Source organism: Gavialis gangeticus, unplaced genomic scaffold (genome assembly GCF_001723915.1).
Source record: "Gavialis gangeticus isolate Ggan-Ray unplaced genomic scaffold, GavGan_comp1, whole genome shotgun sequence".
In the NCBI taxonomy this organism is placed as follows: domain Eukaryota; kingdom Metazoa; phylum Chordata; order Crocodylia; family Gavialidae; genus Gavialis; species Gavialis gangeticus.
Genome location: NW_017729001.1, coordinates 4,599,517 through 4,619,207, shown reverse-complemented (window position 1 = coordinate 4,619,207; position 19,691 = coordinate 4,599,517). Strand labels below are relative to the sequence as shown.

The window sequence follows — 19,691 nt, the reverse complement described above, 5'->3', positions numbered from 1 at the left end:
GGAGGGTTGGGAAAGCCCCAAGGACAGGGAAATTGGCTGAGTGGCTTGTAGCAATGCTCAGAGCTGCAATGACTTTCTGGACTAGTCCAGGAAGAGAAGCTTTGGGTTTGGAGGTCTCCTGGATGGGCTTCTCTCTGTCTTCACTGACTTCCCTTGACGTTGCTGGTCCGGCCACATGGGGGTGGGGGTGGTAGACATGATATGTCACATGGGCTGTTGGGAGTGTGATTGGGGGGGAAAAAAGCCACAAGCCCCTCCCCATCCAGGTCTCGCTGTCTCGTTGCAGTGCACCTGTGGCGTTTCTCTGGTGGGTACCCGGCCCTCTCGGACTGCATGAATAAGCTGAAGCAAAACAAGGTAGTGTGCACATCCACGCTGCTCTGAGCTGGAACTCCACTGGAGCAAGCTGGCTGCAGTTTTGCCCTGTCGTTCCCATCCCAATGGCTACACACAGATGTTCTGACTCCCTAGTTAGTGACCTTAATCTTCCTACCTTGGAGTAGCCTGTCATTGACTCTATTTGGCTGACTGACCCTCTGCCCCTGCAGGTGCTCAGCATCTCACCTGCCCCCAGCGGCACACAAGGAGTGGCACACAGCCACTGAGGGTGTCTGTGGTGGCTGTGGGTGGGACTTGTATTCCCAGAAGTTACCAGCGTGACTCCATCAGCTGCTACTCTTTGCAGGAATACCTGGAGTTCCGGAAGGAGAGGAGTAAAATGTTGTTGTCTCGACGGAACCAGCTCCTCCTGGAATTCAGCTTCTGGAATGAGCCTCTGCCACGGGCAGGGCCCAACATCTACGAGCTGAGAACCTACAAGCTAAAGGTGAACCACTCCCTTTTCTGCTTCCCCTCTAGCAGATTGGTGTTTTACTCCATCTTCCCAAAGTCTTGGCCCCTCTGCTTCTCAAAGTCTCTGCCTCACACAGACCAGGCCTGACATCCTCTGGAAGATGTGGGATTTGCTCTTGGGGAGAACCAGAGAAGCTTTGGTAGCAGACCTTCAGCCCCTGAATTCGCATAGAAAGTTCTAATTAAGGGGGAGGCTGAGGAGCAAGGGTGGGTTCTGCTAGGTCAGGTCTCCCGTCTCCTCCAGCAGCAGTCCCTGGTGATTTCAAGGGAATGAGTGACCTTGGCAGTACAGTGAGTCACTTGTGCCCTGGTGCCCAGTGAGGCCAGTTCCTTTCTGATCTCGGAGGGCAGCAGGGAGCATGTGGGAGACTTTGAGCTGTGACTTGGCATTGAAGGCAATTGTGACCTGGGTTTTCATGTCTTCTGTTTGTTTCCAGCCAGGGACCATGATTGAGTGGGGAAATAACTGGTAAGTAGCAGAGCAGACTCTTTGCATCCAGGGGGCATAGAAAAGATCCCACACCATCTAGGAAATCAAGTTCAAAGCTGGGGTTAAGAATGCAGACCATGGCTGGGGTTATGTTGCCCTGGTGGTTACAGCAGTGGACTTAAGGCCAGGAGACCAGAGTCCCAGTCCTGGCAGAGCCTTCCTTGCTGATTGGTATTGTGGTTGTGCCTGAATGTTGCAAACAGATCAGGATTCCAATGTTATACAATTTGCATGCTTGTAGTAAGGCATCCTACCTCAGTTTCCAGCCCAGCACATAGTCCCAGGGCACTGGAGGAGAAAGCAAACTGGCCCCTGGCTTAGTGACAGGACTTGCCCCAGCTTATGTTAGGCATATTCCTGTTCCAAGCAGGGCTAAGGACCATGTTCCAAAATGCAGGAAGATTTGAAAACCTGAGAGGCACAAAAAAACACCTTTAGTATTTGGAAACCCAATATTCCTGAGATGGGTGAGTAAGTCTGCTGGCTAGAGTCATGTCCACTGGAGTAAGTCTGCTGGCTGGAGGCATGTCCAGCCTCACTGAGGGAACAGGTCGTAGCATCTTGCTGTGCTCACTTTCCGGCCTGATAGACAGGAAGGAGCAAAGAAGTGCGGCTGTAAGCTCTTGGAAGGCAAAGGACTGCTGTCATCTCCTTGGCATCAAGCTTCATTCTTGACAATTACCCCCTTAATGGATATTCCACTTTTATTTGAGTGCTGTTCCAAGCGAAGTTTGGCCAGTTATGTCCCAGTGGTAACATGCTTTCAGCTTCTGTGGGATGCAACAAGCTGGAAACAGAGTGGCACTGAAGATCAGTGGCAATTTGAAGGCCAATGCTAGGGAACTTTTAGATGCCCCAGTGACTTGGGAGAACTGCAGTCACTGGGTCTGGCATAGGCTACCTGTACGACCTTGCCAAGACCAGATTAACTGACTTGGTCTTGCATTTTTCCATGCCTGAGGCAGAGATAATGATAGAGCTGTCACGGTGGGAGGGGGGGAGGTCATCCTCGGGTCAGGAGTTGTCGGAGTTCAAGAGCCTGGCACATTGCTGGTCTGGGTGGCAGCTGGGGTTTCCTAGACTGCTGCTTCTAGGGGCATTTAGGAACCACACTGACCCTGCACTGAGGAAACTCCTGTAAATGCCAGGCAGTCCTGTTCTGCTTATTGAAGCTGAGGGAAGGCTTTGGGAATAGTCAAGAGGTGAACCCTCACAGTACAGCGATAGCCAGTGAATGGCACAGGACTCTGTTCTGCAAAGGACTGGTGAGCTTCTCATGCCTACATTGTCCCCAGTTTAGTTCCATGTATCATCTTTTGGATACAAGTGCCCTCCTGGTTAATCCCCACCTGGAATGGAAGCTGCAACTGTATCAGTTACACTGGCTTGTTAGATGCTTCTTTGGCTGTCATCACTACAGTATCTTAAGTACCTTGCCTGTCTCCATCAGCTGATGGGAAAGGCCTGTGTCATGCTGAGCTCACAGGTTCAGTTTCTGCTGATGACCATGGCCATGTGCAGGTGCCCCTGCTTATTTCCTGTGGATGCCATCAGGTACATCCAGTTAATGGACAGTCCGTAGTCACTGAAAAAGGCAGCTGGTGCAGCAGGAGGCTGGGTAGCTGGGGTTCTGCTGGAGCTCTGACAAACCTCTGGCACTACTAGCTGTGTCTCCAGGCCGCACTGACTGACTGCTCTTCTCCAATGTTTCCGCTAGGGCTCGAGCTATTAAGTACCGTCAAGAGAACCAGGAAGCTGTGGGTGGGTTCTTCTCCCAAATCGGAGAGCTCTACGTGGTGCACCATCTCTGGGGTAGGCAGCCTCTGCATTGACTTCTTCCTTTGTGTTAATGAGAGCTTCATGGTGAGCCCCCTCTGCAGCAGTGCCCCACCCTGCTATGGTAGGTGCATCCCAGGGCAGGAAAGTGCCTTAGTCAGGGGTGGGCAATGATTTCAGGTGGAGGGCTGTTTACCAAGTTTTGGCAAGCTGCCGAAGGCCACATGGGTAGCTCTGTCTCTTCACAGGTGCCCCGCCCCCTGGCCACTGTCTTGGGGCTGGAAGTCCCACTCCCTAACCTTTGCCACCAGAAGTCCCTCCCCTTGCCTCCAGAAGTACTCCTTTCAGCAAGGGATTTTGCCATCTCAAAACCAGAAAAATACCAAATTATATTCTAAAAAGTGAACATCTAAAACATTGATTTAATTTGATTTCAAAAAATATTTTTGTCCTGGTTTACATGCATTTCTGTAGTGTACATAGAGGTGATTGTATTTAATAGCTTAAAATGAAGTCTTACTCTTGTATATTGTGGGGGGTATAAGTTTGTGGGTACGTGGGGAAGGGTGTGGGTGTGTCTCTGGGGGATGAATAGCTGAGGTGTGGAGTGGGAGCATGTGGGTGTAGATATGTGGGGTATGGGGTTTGTGGGAGATTGTGGGCAGGAGGGTGGCTGGGGTATGTGAGGGGGTGTGGGGATCTGCGTGTATGGCAGTGCAAGTGGGGGGTTGTGGGTGTATGTGTGTGGTGGAGTGTGCATGTGGGACTTGCCCTATGAACACTGCCCCCCCCCCCTTACTGGCACAGACCCCAGTCCCACAATGCAGCCAGGAGCCAGGTGGTGCTGGACCAGGGGGTGGGGCAGGGCTGGTCTCCTGCTGCCAGCTCCCCCTGGGTCCTACTGCCCCTGTCTCCTGTCATATTTGACAAGCGGCCATGAGCAGATAAATACTTTCTAAATTTTTTAGGGGTCCCATGGGCTGGATAGAATGGCCTGGTGGACCAGATCCAGCCCGCAGGCCATATTTTGCACACCCCTGGCCTTGGTTGAGCTCCGCATGTAATAATCTGAGGACCCTGCTCATTTTAAAGGGGAGCCTGAAGTTGGTTCCTAACCTTAAATCTCCTGTATTGTCTCTGCCTCTCACTTACTGTTTTCCTCTTATCTCCATCTCCACCCCATTCTGGTTTTTTACTCTTCACCCCATTGGGTTAGAACATAGGTGGCCAACCAGTGGCACAGGCAGCCTCTGCGTGTGGTGGATGATAGATTAGGGAGGAAGCAGGCAGCAGAGCTGCAGATTGGTCTGCTGCTTTGTTTTCTATTCCCTGGCCTGAGTGCAGGAAAAGGATCAGAGTGACATTTGGGGAGGGTGTGGAGTTAACTTGTAGCATGCCTGCCAAAAAGGCTGGTCTCCCACTGGATTAGAGGCTAATGCTTATAGTACTGTGTGTGTCTGAAATAGATTTGTCACCCACAAGTGACTCTGGAGGCAGGGTGCTGCTACATATCCCCAGAGTTGTGCACAGTAAATAGAGCTGGGTACAAGTGAGGAATTCTACTTTGAAGAGGATTTTAAATTCTGCAAAACATAATTGCTGCTCTCTGTCCAGCTCTTGGGAGAACTTGCTCTGGGGCAGTTCCATGGAAAAAAGCTCTTTCTCTAATTTTCTTTTTCCCTTTTTTCTTTCCAGCCTACAGGGACCTGCAGTCTCGGGAGGAGACAAGGAATGCAGCTTGGAGGAAACGGGGCTGGGATGAGAATGTGTATTACACAGGTGGGCCTTGTTCTTTTGAGTAGCTGGTGCTGGGCACCGAGTAGCCACAAGTTTTAACTCTTGCATCCCTGGGCCAAAGCCAGTTTCCAGCTAGGATCAGAAAGCAGTTCTGTGGTTCAGAATTTATACCTTCCTATGAAGTGTTAAGTGTTAACTGCTCTTTGCCAGAGATCGGGTGCTCAATTGATGTGACAGCCACTACCACCTCTGTAATCAGCACTGCTCTTCATCTCCTCCTGGCAGAACCAGAGTGTATGTGTCGCATATAAATAATTTTTCAGTGCCTGCTAGTGGGACAGACTGGAATATCTCTGAGCTCACTAGTTACTTGTGGGTAGTTGGTAGAAAATGCCATGTGCCCAGCACTGTCATGCACATTGATTTTTTTTTTTTTTTTTCAGTGCCCCTTGTTCGGAACATGGAGTCTCGAATCATGATTCCCCTGAAGATCTCTCCCCTCCAGTGACCCTCCACCCTGACCCTGCGTGTTCTCCCTCCAGCACTGGATACAAATGGACAAGAGCGCATGGCCTGTTGGGATCTCTCTGCACTTCTCCTGAAGGAGCCTGCTTCTCTCTTCCTCTTGGCACTACCCATCCCCTTAGCCCATACGCCTGCCTGGTCTTGGCATTACAAACTCTGCTGGTAGAGAGCAGCCACCAGAGCATGTTCTCACCCATGCAGCTTCATGTGACTGCATATAGCTTCATGGCAGCAGCTGTCCCAGCAGGACACCCTGGGCAGGATCAGTTGTTAACAGGGCTGCAGCAGATGACAAAGTGCAGACACATCTACACCCACTTCCTGACAACTTTCCTGTGGTAGGAGTTGCTTGTCTTTGCTTGCAAAGCTAATGGTTCCTGCCATCACAGGAGAGCTAGGAGTGTGGATGCACTCATGGCTCTTCCAGCAGAGCTGCAATGTAGTCCAGGCCTTGGGCTGCTTCTGTCTGCTGGGAGCCGTGGGTCATGCTAGCATATGGCTTCACGTTGATCCCCAGCTGTGAACAGATGAATGTTCCAGAGCTCAAATTCCACTTTTGCACATAGAAATTAACACAGCTGATCTATGCCATCTGCAGAAGGCATGATACAGGTACCCAGCTGCTCTCTGGGTGAAGAGACTGGGTTCAGTCTTTTTGCCCAACCCTCCAGCAAGTCATTCCACCCCACCCCCTTCCATCACAGACAGGGAATAATCTCTTCCTTGCCTCTGGGAGTGATCCTCTACCATGCTTCCTCTCTGTGTCTGCCACCATGACCTTCTACCCTTGGATAGCCTGCTGCAAGCAAGAAGCCCACCCCTGAGCAAGATACCCTGGCATTCTGCTCTGGTGGAAGCAGGGGCAAGCTTGTATGGGGAGAAGGAATCTCTCCTGTCTAATGATGAGGCCATCCGTCCCCCTGAGCTATCTCCCTCATCTACAGAGCATGTGTAGGCTGAAAAGATTCTCTGGAAATAATGCTGTATTCCATATCCAACCCTCATTCGCAGTGGCTCCTAGACTTAATAGACAGACCTTAACAGTACATATATTTCTATCCTGCTACTCAGCCTCAGCCTGATACTAAGATGGAGGGGGTGCTGGAATACTTAATTTTCCCCCTTCTGCCTTCCTAAGGTGCTGAACACACCTTTTTATGAGCTCAAGGGGAGCTGGGAGTGCTAGACACCCACCAGAATCAAGCCTTTAATTCAGGAGTTAAAATGAAGCCAAGTTCCTCTTCCCCTTGTGTCATCCATGCAGTTGATCAGAGATTAGCTAACATTAGCACCTACCTTCCAGAACTGCATAAGCTCAGTAGAAATGAAAGGTACAAGCTGGGCTGTGTCAGCAGAACTGACTCTGACTGGAAAAGACAAAGCCTGAACCTGAAAGGAACATGTGGTGTTGATAGCAAGTAGTAACAATAGTTGTGTAGCTTGGACTAATGGCATTCAACCACAAAGCAGTAAAAAATTCATTTGCATTGGAAATGAAAGCCCCTGAATGCCTGTCAGTGCTGCATCTTCCACTGGACTGCAGTGGAGGTGAATTTGAGTGTCTGTATCTCCTAGCGCAATCACTGGTACTGGGAGCAAATGCCCTTGCTCCCTGGGCATTTATATGTCTATGTGAGTGAGCAAGGGGAGTTGGAACACATGGAGAGGCAGCTGTCATTCAAGAGGGGCCTATCAGACAGATGTCAGTTCCTCTAGCACATTTATGGTAATTGCAACTAATGGGCAAGTGGCAAAGCACGGGCATTTATTTTGTGTCAAGCGTTTTCCTGGAAGGAACTTGTACAGGTCTGATTGCAAATGTAATTAAATATTTAATATGCTAACACCAGGCTTGCATTTGGAGGAGTCTCATATCTCTGTTGGGTGGGGTCTTTCAGGCCTTCATCAATTTGCTGTACAGGTTCAGTTATGGCAGCTGGTAGAGTCCAGACTTGGCTTGGCTTTATTACCAAGAAGTAACAAGATCAGCTCAAACTTCTTAGGCCCCTAACATGACTGCCTTTTCCACAAGAGTGTGTTACACATATTACAGGTAACCTTGTAGGTTGGTTACTGATATAAGAGAGACAGAAACAGGTCTACAGCTGACCTTTTATTTGCTTTTACTTCAAAACACAAAAACATTTAACCCAAAGTCTATTTGGTCACCTGTGACTCAAGAGGTGGGAGGGCAGCACACAGATTGGCAGCAGGTCTTGGATGTGCTGAGTTCTCTATATTTCCCTCCAGCCTAGACCCCCATATTTACTTACCTGGCAGGGGAAATACCATGACCACAAAGGTGGCAGGGGACAGTACCCTGACCAAGCAGGTGCCTTAGAAATGATTTTGTGTAGTGGAGGGTGAACCCTTGTCTGGTTGCAGACGGGACTCCCTACGAGAACTTCATAGTTAGCTTCCCACTGGCCAGCTTCCAGTGGGAGGATCTCAGCTACACAACAACTTTATGGAAATGGGGACTCCTGCCTAGCTTGCTCCTGTAGCCATATGGCTGAGGGCAAACTAAATTTGGGGGCATCTGAACCCCAAGTCCAGGCTTGGGCCTGCATGTAGGATGCCTGCCAAAGGATTTGGAAGCAGCTGAAGCCCCAAGCTGGAGTGGAGGATACTTGCCAGTAGCAGGGCCACATATGGTTCTTGGATGAGTCAAAAGGATTTGAACCTGATCTGGCTAATTTGACCTCAGACACGAATAATTTTCCTTAAAAATAAAAAAAGTTATAGATGGCTAATATGGCAAGAAATGACCTTTGATTAGGTTTTAAATTTGTTTTACTGAAACTTGAACGGAACTGAACCAGATCTCTTGTGGACTTGTAAGTACCAACTGGGATTCATGTCCTTGGGAAAGTAAAAGATGGGGTATCTTACCTCTTTCCTTCCCCATTATGGAATGGTGTTCAACACTATCCTGTTTCTTTTTTTACTTCAGCTTATAGTCTCTTCTGACAACGCTGTTTTGTTTTTACAAATTATCTAAGCACCTTAACAAAAATATATCTATTATTGCAAAATCGCATCTAATACATTTGGTTACATCAATCACTACTACTGTTTTAAGATAAAGCTATGATACTATATGTGGATTATTTAAATTATGGTCTTCCCTTATAACCTCTTGTTTCAGGCCTCATGCTTTGTTTAATTGATGTTGATGGCTTCCTTTTACTTTGCTGACCAAGTTAGTTGTTATAGCTGAAAAGGTTTACATTAGTCATACAGAAAACAGAGTTTGGGGCGTTCTGTTTAGCCCCAGTTCTGCAGCTTGGCCTAACCCCTTGAAAACAGGCAAAACTGGCAACCAGACCCTACTACAGTGTCAAGGGTGAGAAGATGGTGGCCCAGCTGGCAGCAGTGTTTGCCCCAGATGCCTCAGCCCAGCTTCTGTGCAAAGATGCCAGCAGCTGGCAAGGTGGGGGGAGGAGGCCTTGTCCAGTTGGGTCATCTGCCAGGCTGAGAGTGGGAAGGGCCCGTGTCCTGCCCCTTCCTTCACTCCCAGCCGTACTGACGGGAGAAAGCCTCATGGTTGCGGTGGACGGAGGCATTAGGCCCATTTCACAGACAGGCAAGCTGAGGCCCTGGTGGCGGAAGCGAAGCCAGGGCGAGCCCAGCAGCCCCACACGCTTTGGGGGGGCACGGGGGTGACCAGAGGCAGTTCATCGGGCCTCCCCCAGCGCTGCGCGGGGCTGCGGGAGCTCGTGGCCGTCTGTCTGTGTCCGGCGCTAGGACCCCGCGCTGAAGGGTCCTGGCCCGAGACGCGGGCGATTGCGTCAGGGGCGGTGACGCTCCCCAGGGGAGACCGCGTCTGCGCTGGCCAGCAGGGGGCGCACCCTCCTTCCGCAGCCGGCGGCCCGGGCGGATGCTCTAGCGTGCGCCTCGTCCACTCTTACGCTACCACTTCCGGTTGGAGCGGTAGCCGGGACGTAGGTGAGGGAGCTGCGGTGCCGCCTTTCCCCGCCGGCCGCGGGGCCCCCACTCTCGTGGGGCCTGGTAGGTGGGGGCGGGGCTCGGTGAGCGGCGGCCTCTGACGCTTCCTCCCGCCCGCAGATGTCGTCGGACTCGAGCAAGAAGCGGAAGCCCAAGGTGATCCGCACGGACGGCGCCGCGCCCGACGGCAAGCGCAGCAAAGCCGACGCCGAGCAGGTACCGTGGGGTGAGGCCAGCCTGGCCTGTTTGCGGCCCCTGAGCCGGGAGGAGCGGCCCGAGCTTGCCTGGGTGTGGGGCGACCGGCCCTTTGCCGCGGGGCAGGGCCTGCCTCACTGGAGCTGGTGCTGGAAGCGGCCTTTGCCTCCTGACCGCTGGGTAGTAGCAGGCATCTGTCCGTTTTGAAAAGCAACGGGGTTGTGCGGAGCGAGGCACCAGCTTGCTGGACGCAGCAGGGCCTTGCTCTGGAGTGACAGCCACTTCCACCACGTGCAAAGTTCAGTTTGTATAAAACCCTCCTGGATGCAGTGCCAGGTCTTCCTGACGCACCTGCTATCTTCAGCTTGTCCGCCCTTCCCCTCCAAAGCCTTTGTTCTGTGCTGGGCAGACTGTGTCTTTTACCTGCAAAAGGAGACTGGACGCGCTTCTTGCTGGGGTGGTTTGAGCCCAACAGTCATTCCTGCCCAGAGCAGGACCCAGTGATCTCACCAGGTTCCTTCCAGCCCTAAACTATTGTGAATCTGTGTCCAGGTAGTTCAGTCCTCAGCAGTCTTCTCACAGTTGTTTGACTCTGTTTGTTGCTTTCATATCTCTTTTGCAAGCATCTTTGAACCCTTTACAAATGTTTTATTTGCTGCTCTTCCCTTCCCTCCCCTCTTCCCTAGCTGCTTGGTTGCCTACCTAGGACCTGTGCAGATTGGTTACTGATTTTAATGGGATTATGGGTGAGGCAGCATGAACTTGCCAGGCTTGGTTCTCCCGTGGAGTTTGCAGCACTAGCAGTTGGGTCACTAGTGCATAAAGCATTTGGATTCTGGAGTGAACTGAGTGAGGCAAAACAGTAAGACCCACAATGTGATTTCTGTGGGACTCTTTCTGAGAAGGGAAGGGAGTCCAGTTGAAACCTATTTTCTTGCTGTTTTACAGGATGTTAAGTACTATAGTGAAGAGACAGAGGTGGATCTAAGAGACCCTGGCAAAGACTATGAACTGTACAAGCAAACTTGCGAGGAGCTTCAGAGGCTCATGGCAGAAATCCAGGATCTGAAGAGTAAAGGCAGCAAAGACAGTGTAAGGAGAGACCTCTGGAGTACTATGCTGGTGAAATGCTTGCTCACAACAAAACACTAAAGTGGAAAGATTGAATAATTCATTGGGGTTAGGACAGAAAGTTTTAACCATATGAATCCAGCCCTGTTTACTACTCTGATACTTCTTTGAATTCCTGTGTAAAACAAATAGGTGAATTTTGTTCTGGTTCCTCCCAGACAGGGAATATCCCAGGTGGCTGACTGCTTCTGTTTGTGGCAATGCGGCTAGAGAGGCAAGAGTATGAAGGCTGCAGGCCGCTTGTGCTCCCCTTACGTGGTAACTACCCGTGCTGTGCCTGTTCTGATTCTTGTCAGGTTAACAGCTGTTGCTATATTTAGGACAACAGAAAGGAGGTGCACAAGTCACTGAGTGATATCTGTGATTGTAGGCAGTTGCAATGGAGTCAGTAGTCCCAGATTTTATTCCATAGGATATTTATACCTTATTAAGTAGTGGACACATGACCAGCTCTCCCAAGTTAGTAGATATGATTACACTGTCAGTCACTAAGGGGCTCAGGTCAAATTGAACGGAGCAAATGCGACCTTGGGGTGAAATTGAGAACTGGAGAAGCGTGTGTAGCTGCCTACAGACACACACAGCTCTTGTAACTTGCATCAGGTACGCCTTGGAAAGTGAGGAATAACTTTTCCCCACAATAGTGTGACTTACACTGGTGTAAGGTTGTGTGTCTGCATCTGACTTTCAGGGCGTCTTAGACCAACCTCTTTTATTGAACCAGAGTGTAAAACTGTCTCTGAATTAGGGATTCAATTAGTGAAAGCTCTCATTAAAGCAGCACCCAGGGCCCTCTAGTGGGACTGAGTTCTGTCTTGCGTACATGGAGAATCATGGACAAAGGAATGGACACAATGGGGAGTACCTCTATTTATTTCTAATGACTGAACATTGAGAATTGGAAAGGAGAGGGGGCTCTGGCAGAAGCTCAAGAGATTATTGTTACCAGTGTTTCTCCTGTAAGATTCATCTCTGTAGCTCCCTGCTTGCTTTAGGTTCTTCTAAATAACCAACTAGCTCTGCAGTAGCTAGTTACTCACACGAGCTGCTTGCAAGGAACTTCATCCACATCAGACTGCCCACTCTTGCCCTTCAGGCTGCCGAGATTGAAGAGCGGCGGATCCAGAGCTGTGTTCATTTCATGACACTGAAGAAACTCAACCGTTTGGCTCACATCCGGCTGAAGAAGGGGAGAGATCAAACCCATGAGGTATGCTGAAGGCCAGAGGCTGAAAGGAATGCAGAAGTGGATGGTGAAGTGCTCAAGGAATTAGGGTAATCCCTGCGTATCAGGGATTGTGTGTGTGGGTGGATGAGTGGGTGGTGGTGATCATCATTGCCCAGTATCTTGCCAAAAGCTGGACTAGATTTAGTTGTCCTTGAGTTAGAGGCATACAAGGGAATTACATTTCAGTGAATCAGGTGCGCTCATAACTACAGTGAATTGCTGAGAAACAGCACTTTCTTCATATACTGAATGCAAATAAAGTCAAGAGGTTGCTGTCTTGACAGCCTGATGTACAATAGTTCTGAGAAAATAGTAAAACCTGGCTCTTACAGAGCTTTTCATTTGCAGATCCCAAAGATCTTTATAAAGAGGTGAACAGTATTTATCTCCATTGGATAGAGTAGGAAGCCAAGGCATAGGAGGTTAAGTGACTCAGCCCAGGTACCCCAGCAAGTCATTGGCAGAGCTGGGAATTGAATTGCAGTTCTTCAAGACGTTGCTGCAGTGAGGAACATCCATAGGACCACAATCCCTTGCTTGGAGTCCTTTGTAGCATGCTCTTAGGGTTTCAAAGTATTCTGATCTGGCAGCTTCCACTTTTTAAGCTCTTCCTGCCTCCCATGTGTTGGTCTTTCTACTAATGATGGGCTCGATATCACCATGGCCATTGGGACCTTACCTAAATCTACCCTCCCCATGTGACAGCCTCTGTCTCTTGCTATTGATTCCTCCATAAACTTTGTCTTATTTATTTTTTACATTCAGTTGATCATATTCTTATTTCAGGCAAAGCAGAAGGTGGATGCCTATCACCTACAGCTCCAGAACCTGTTGTATGAAGTCATGCACTTGCAAAAGGAGATCACCAAATGCTTGGAGTTTAAGTAAGTAAAGTTTGGGAGCGAGGAGTAATTTGGGGCATGTGTTAGAAGCTTGCAGAGTGGTGGAGCCTTGGGTTAAAAGCAGAGCTGAGCTTCATTGCCTAAAGATCATAAATTGCCTCTGTAGGAGGGTCGGTGGTGTCAAGCCTTCAGTTTCGTCTGTGGGGGAGGGACTCGCCTGCCACGACTTTATGATGGGAGAAAAGAAGAGTTAATACCCTCCCTCGACAATATATGATAGATGCCAACAAATCTGAGCTGGTCACCCTGAATTCTTTTATTAAACAATTACTTCCCTTTTAACAAAGAAATAAGCGTCTGTCTCTTTAAGCGGTGTCCCGCCCCTTTTCCAGCATCTCTTCTGAGTCCCGGAGCCTGCTCTTGAACCCTTTTCCCTGTCTTCAGGGTTTCAGGCCCCGGTTCCCCGGCTGTGTCCTGGGGCTATCCAGCCATGGGAAGTAATGAATCTTTTCTCACCTCCTTGAAGATGGGACCTGGCTATAGTCTGCTCACCTGGCTGGGATCCATTTGGAGACTCACGATCCACCCGTCATGTCAGACCTCTCTAGTCCTTGTAGTGCCCCTGGGGGCAGTCACTTGTTCTGAGTGGCTGCCTTTTATCCCTCCTGCAGATTTGCCCATGAAAATCAAAGTAATTTGTTGCCAGTGTCAGCTTTCTCTCCAGCCGCACTGGTATATTCACTGTGCTTGCCCTGCTCCTAACCCTGTTAGGTTACTCTTGGGCATTTAGGCACAGCAGGGTTGCTCCTGGGCGTTTTTACTAACAGGATTGCTGTGTCACCCTGTTACATACCTCCCCCCTCAGTTTTTGGCATCACTAAGGAGGGAGCAGGAGCACACGGAAAAAGAAAAACAGAAGGAAAAAGAGAAAAAAAAACTTGGAATGTCCACATAGTGGTCTGTCCTGTTGGGGGGGGTCTCGGGTTCCCAGTGCGTCATTGCTCAGGGTGGGAGAGGAAGTCTGCGTTCCTGTTCCTTTTCCCTGACCGGTGTTCTACTGAAAAATAAAACAGTGCAACGGAGCGTGGTCTATAATCAAAATACATTTTCTGCCCATTAAATAATAGCAGAACAGTTCAACACCCTCCCCCGCACTTGGATTGCCAAGCTTTCTCTTTCTATAGTGGAGTATCAGACCTCTGCAGCAGTCAGTTTCCTACTAGCATAAGCGATGGGCCTTTTGTCAGGCTCTTCCTTTTGGAATAGAATGGCTTCCAGGGCAGTGTTAGATGCATTTGTCTGTAAAAAGAAGGCTTTTTGGAAATTGGGCGTGTACAGTATGGAGTCCTCACGCAAAGCCTGCTTCACCCGTTCAGAAGTTCAGCTAGCCTTGGGAGTACACCTCACCGGGTTCTGTCTGCCCTTTGTTAATTCAGTTACAGGGGCTGCAATCCCAGAGAACTCAGAAATAAAACGTGGTAATGATTAGTGAATCCTAAGAAGAATCTTAGTTGCTTCAGGGTTCTAGGCAGTTTATATTGGCGTATGGCGGCCACTTTATTTGCCACTGGTTGGATTTTCCTTTGCCCCACTATGAACCATAAATATTGGGTTTCTTTCGTCCCTAGTACACACTTGCAGGGATTGTCAACCCGGCTTGTCGGAGTTCCTTCAATATCGCTCAGAGGTGTTGGCAATGTTCGCTCCAGGTTCCTGAGAATATTATGATGTTGTCTATGTAGGCTGCTGCATAGTCCTGGTGGGCAGTCAGCAATTTGTCCATAAGCCTCTGAAAGGAGGCTTCCACCCTGTGGAGGCTGAAAGGCATCTGCTTGAATTGCCACAACCCCCATGGGGTCCCAAATGCTGTCCCGGTCAGCTGGTGCAATCAGAATTTTCCAGTAGCCCTTTGTGAGATCTAGCGTGGAAATATACTGGGCCTGGCCTACCTTTTCCAACACGTTGTCTGTTTGGGGCATAGGGAAACCATCAAACTCTGCAACTTAGTTTACCTTTTGGTAGTCTATGCAGAGGCACATGGACCCGTCTGGTTTGGGGACAATCACCTTTGGGCTCTGCCAGGCACTCTGGGATTCTTCTATGATTCCTAGGCATCACATCTTACCAATTTCTTCCTTAACTACCAGCCACAGGTGACGTGGCAGCCTTCACCAGTGATTCAATACCACTGTACTGGCAGGTGTCTTTATCCAGTGTTCTATACCTTTGGCTTCCCCAGGGCATTCGTTAAAGACAACCCAGAATTCCCTAATTATCTTCCGTATTGCCTCTTTGATCTGGGCCTAGATCTTCGCCTATCCCCAGTTCCCCAGGTGGGTCCTTTTGTTCCCAGGGTACTCCCAGTTCCTTAAAATCCTCAGTGCTCATATTCTTCTGCATTAGCCACCTCTCTCGCTGGTGCCATTTTATCAATAGATTGATGTGATATATTTGTTTCCTTCTAACTGGTGACAGGTCTGATCTTCCACAAGACTTGAAAAGGACCTCGCCACCGGGCCAGCAGCTTGTGAGTGCTGTCTGGTGGTAATACCAGAGACCAGTCCCCTTACCTAAGCTCCCGCTCTTTTGTATGAACATCATAGTTCCTCTTTCGTTGAGCCTGGCTTCGCTCCAAATTACCTTGGGCTATGTCTTGCACTTTATCTAACCTTTTCTGGAAGTCTGTCACTGTTTGGGGCTGTCTCAGCCTCCCCAGCTCGGGCTCTGTCCAGGTCTTGCAAATTAGATCTAAGATCCCCCATGGTTGATGCCCATACACCAGTTCGAAGGGTGAATTCCCAGTAGTGTTTTTTTTTTGCAGGGCTTCTCTGATAGCATTTCATCCTACTTACTGGAGTCCCCTTGTATACACATCCGGATCATACCATTTAAGGTCTGGTTGAATAGTTTCACCAGGCCATCGGTCTGGGGGTGGTAGATTGAAGTCCACAGCTGCTTGATCCAGAGCATCTTGCATATGCCCTTCAGGACACTAGACATAAAGTTCTTTCCCTGGTCAGTTTGTATGTCTTGAGGTAGCCCTACCCAGGCCACCCATTTCATCAAGGCCTTGGCAATCTTTGGGACAGTCACTGTTCATAAGGGCACTGCTTCAGAGAACCAGGTGGCATAATCATATTTGTATTTGTGAGTTTCATCTGCTGCCATCACTGAGTTTCATCCGCTGCCTTTCGTACCTATAGGAAGATTCATGTATACATATCCTGCTTATGGCAGTTTCGGGACTCCCCACTTGGGGCAGTATTAAATCCACTTGGACCATGGTCTGAGAGCAACCCGTTTCTACTAGGGTGGGGATTATGGTCTCCCCTATCTTGACTTCTGTCACCAGGATGTTGTTTCTCCAGGGGTCTTTGTCTCTCCCAAAACTACAGACCATCTGTTCTTCATGGGGGTAATCAGAAGGTGTCTTCTGTAGCGCCTTTTGAGGACAGGCCCTGGCTATATGGCCTTTCTCCCTGTACCAGTAGCAAATGAGTTCTTTGTTATCCCAGTTTCTACCCTTACGTGTAGGATTCTGGGGTGTTTCCCCACTTCCTTGCCCTCTGACTTCCTTTGGGCCTCAGGGCTTGAGATGTCCTGGTTCCCCTCTCTCTCCTCACATTATCTCCTTCGACTTTGGCCACCACATAGTCTTTGGCCAGTCGGAGTGTCTCCTCCATATTCTTTAGTCGGTGTCTCCTGACCCATCTCTGACTCTGGTCCCCTAGATCCACCAGGAATTGATCTAACACAGTAAGATCAGTTATTTCCACCATTGTCCGTTCCTTGGGATGGAGCCACCACCCTACCAGGTCTCTCAAACTTTGGGCCAGTAAGTGGGGTCTGAGTTCTACATTTTTCTTGGCCCTGAACTTTTCGTGATAGGTCTCAGGGGAAATCTCCAGCCGGTATAGTATCACAGTTTTCACTTTCCCATAGTCCGAAGCCTCTGCTCTGGTTAGAGCCCTTTAGGTGGCTTGGGCCTATCTGATCAGCAGGGTCCTGATCCTAACTGCCCAGCTAGCTGGGCCCTAATTCAGAGCCACAGTCATGCGTTTGAAGGCTTCCAAGAATGCCTCGGGGGTCATCCTCTGGGCTTATCTTGGGGAACCTTTCCCCATCCCCCTTCCAGGACATTACCTACTGAGCCTTGATCTTTTCACTCAGGTCTTGCTGCCAGTTGAAGAGGCGGATTCAAGTCTCTGCCTCCTGGGCTTTGTATTCTCACCACTCCTTCTAGCTGGGCTTGTTGCCCCTGAAGGTATGCACAGCTTCATGGTGTGGGTCTGCTGCCAATCCGTCGGGGTTTGCACCTCCATGGAATCCATTTTATCCGCAGGTCATTTCTCATCCACGCATTCCCAGCCAGTGCACCAGTTGTAGGAGGGTTGGTCGTGTCAATCCCTCAGTTTTGTCACTGGGGAGGGGACTCACCTGCCATGACTTTTTGATGGGAGAAGAGAAGAGTTAATACCCTCCCTCCGCAAAATATACGATCAGTGCCAACAGATCTGAGCTGGTCACCATGAATTCTTTTATTAAACAGTTTCTTCTCCTTTAATAAAAGAAATAAGCGTCTGTCTCTAAGCGGCGTCCCACTGCTTTTCCAACATCTTTCCTGAGTCCTGGAGCCTGCTCTTGAACCCTTTTCCCCCATCTTCAGGGTTTTGGGTCCTGGTTCCCCTGGTGGTGTCCTGGGGCTATCCAGTCGTGGTAAGTAATTAATTTTTTCTCACCTCCTTGAAGATGGGACCTGGCCATGGTCTGCTCACCTGGCTGGGATCTGTTTGGAGACTTATGAACCACCTGTCGCATCGGGTCTCTAGTCCTCATAGTGCTCCTGGGGGTAGCTGCTTGTTCAGAGTGGCTGCCTTTTATCCCTCCTGCGGGTTTGCCCATGAAAGTTGGGCGGTTGCCTGCGAAAATCAAAGTAATTAGTTACCAACGTCTGCTTTCTCTCCAGCCACACTGGTATATTTGACATGCTTGCCCTGTTCCTGACCCTGCTGGGTTACTCCTGGTCATTTAGGCACAGCACGGTAACTCCCAGGCATTTTTAGTAACAGGGTTGCTGTGTCACCCTGTTACAGCCTCCATAGTGGGGGACTAGAATCTGGCTATGATGTGGGCATTCTGGAGGCTTTTGCATTAGTTCTCTGGAGTTGGAGTGGGACTGGGGGGGTGGGAAGGACGCCTTGGTTTATAGTGGGGAGTCAGATACAATGTGTAAATGGGGCTTCTTATAGGAACCATGCAGGATGTAAGGAAGTTGACGTGGGACTAGTTCTTAAATGGGTAACTGAATTGCTTCTGCAGTGTTCTTCCAGAAGCTGAGCCTTCTGCTCATGCACATTCCTTAGGTAACTCTTTGAGTTACCTGTGACTCTTTCCATACTGACTTCAGGAAATCACAGGACAGTTGGCCATGCAGACACACTGTGTGCATGAAATAGGATGTGTTGCATTTTGCAAGTGGAATTGTAATTGTTAAGGTTTTAAATTGGGTGTGAAAGTTGGAAAGCAGGTTTCTTGTGAGACTGACACCTCTTTCATTTCTCCAGATCAAAGCACGAAGAAATCGAGCTGGTGAGTGTGGAGGAGTTTTACAAAGAGGCTCCCCCAGAAATAAGCAAACCTGATATCACCCTCAATGATCCTCACCACCAGACTCTTGCCCGCCTTGACTGGGAATTAGAACAACGCAAAAGGTGAGCTCTTAGACCACGTGGCCAGCAATTGAATTGGCCCTTTGTTTACCTGGCACCAAGCATTTGGCATATGTCACATTCCACAGGCATCCTCTAGTAAAATAAATTGTCAGTTACTAAATGAAATGAGCATCGCATTCAGACTTGGTGAATATTTTTTCTGTGTTCATTTTTGTAGTACATGCAGATCAGGTTTTTTCACTTAAATTCTCTTTCACCATGTAATGTAGTTTCTGGTTTATTCTTAGAGCTGTCTTGGTCCTATTTCTCAGATCATGGAATTTTCTTTTATATTTCTGGTGAAGGGGAGCCGGAAGTATTCCAAGTCCTGTCCTTTGCTCTTTTTGAGGGGAATTGAACCATATTATACCCAGCTCATTGTTTTTCTGAGTAGACAACGAAGTGTCCCATAGTAATGTAATATTTTGGAAACATAAGAACTGCTTGGAAAATGCAAGAGAGACTTACGTAGTTAGCAACTGTCCCATTCCAGAATAAAACCTCCTATTCTGTTATTCCACTAGTCTGATTTAGGCATTTCCATATGTGAGTCTGCATTCTAACTAGGGGTGCTCACGTCTTGTGCCCCTGGAGGTATTTTTTGCAATATGGAATGTAGCAGTGAGTCAGTATTGAAGTGTACTCTATGTGTGCCTCAGATTCTATGCTTATATCTAGAGGTGCACCAATACATTGGTCCAATATCAGATTGACACCGATATAAAGAAAATTCAATGCATCAGAAATTATCGGACACATCAAGCTAATTTGGCTGATAAATGCCCATGTGTGTGTGAGCCATGTAGGCAGTGAGGAGCAGAACCCAGCAGGTTGGAGAGCTGCGTGCAGCTGGTAAGTCTGGTGTGGTGAAAGGAGAGCGGGGAGGGCAGGGATGTGGGCGGGGCAAATCGACACCCCGCAGTGATGGGGGAGCGGGGTAGGCACTGCGGGGCAGGTGCGAGACAGCCACGGCTTGTCCAGGGGACGTGGGGAGGGGGTCAGCAGCTCCTCCCGCTGCATGCCACTGGTCCAGAAGCGGGTCATCCAGCAGCTCATACTGCTGCTCCCATTGCTCATCCTGGAGAGCCCAGGAGAATGGGGGAGGGTGTGCCCCCAGATCTACATAGTGTGGAGCAGGCCAGGTGGGCTGCAGCTGCGGGCTGGGGACCGCACTGCACTGCACTGGGAGGATGACCCCAGCCTGCAGCTGCAGCCTTCCTAGTCTGTCCCACATAAATCTGAGCACACGTGCCCGC

General features: G+C 49.4%; 2 protein-coding genes across 2 annotated transcripts in view; both read left to right on the top strand.

Moving 5' to 3' along the window:
* The window catches only part of NIPSNAP1 (nipsnap homolog 1 (C. elegans)), a 16,087-nt gene extending 8,846 nt beyond the window's left edge, over positions 1-7,241 (top strand). The window contains exons 5-10 of the mRNA XM_019506721.1: positions 287-357; positions 686-826; positions 1,290-1,321; positions 3,060-3,154; positions 4,814-4,897; positions 5,299-7,241. Coding sequence (XP_019362266.1) covers positions 287-357; positions 686-826; positions 1,290-1,321; positions 3,060-3,154; positions 4,814-4,897; positions 5,299-5,363 — 488 coding nt within the window. The 3' untranslated portion in view covers positions 5,364-7,241. The remainder of the gene's footprint in view (positions 1-286; positions 358-685; positions 827-1,289; positions 1,322-3,059; positions 3,155-4,813; positions 4,898-5,298) is intronic.
* Positions 7,242-9,265: 2,024 nt separating this feature from the next.
* THOC5 (THO complex 5) overlaps positions 9,266-19,691 on the top strand; it is a 29,194-nt gene continuing 18,768 nt past the window's right edge. The window contains exons 1-6 of the mRNA XM_019506719.1: positions 9,266-9,328; positions 9,449-9,544; positions 10,472-10,615; positions 11,751-11,864; positions 12,669-12,766; positions 18,289-18,435. Coding sequence (XP_019362264.1) covers positions 9,449-9,544; positions 10,472-10,615; positions 11,751-11,864; positions 12,669-12,766; positions 18,289-18,435 — 599 coding nt within the window. The 5' untranslated portion in view covers positions 9,266-9,328. The remainder of the gene's footprint in view (positions 9,329-9,448; positions 9,545-10,471; positions 10,616-11,750; positions 11,865-12,668; positions 12,767-18,288; positions 18,436-19,691) is intronic.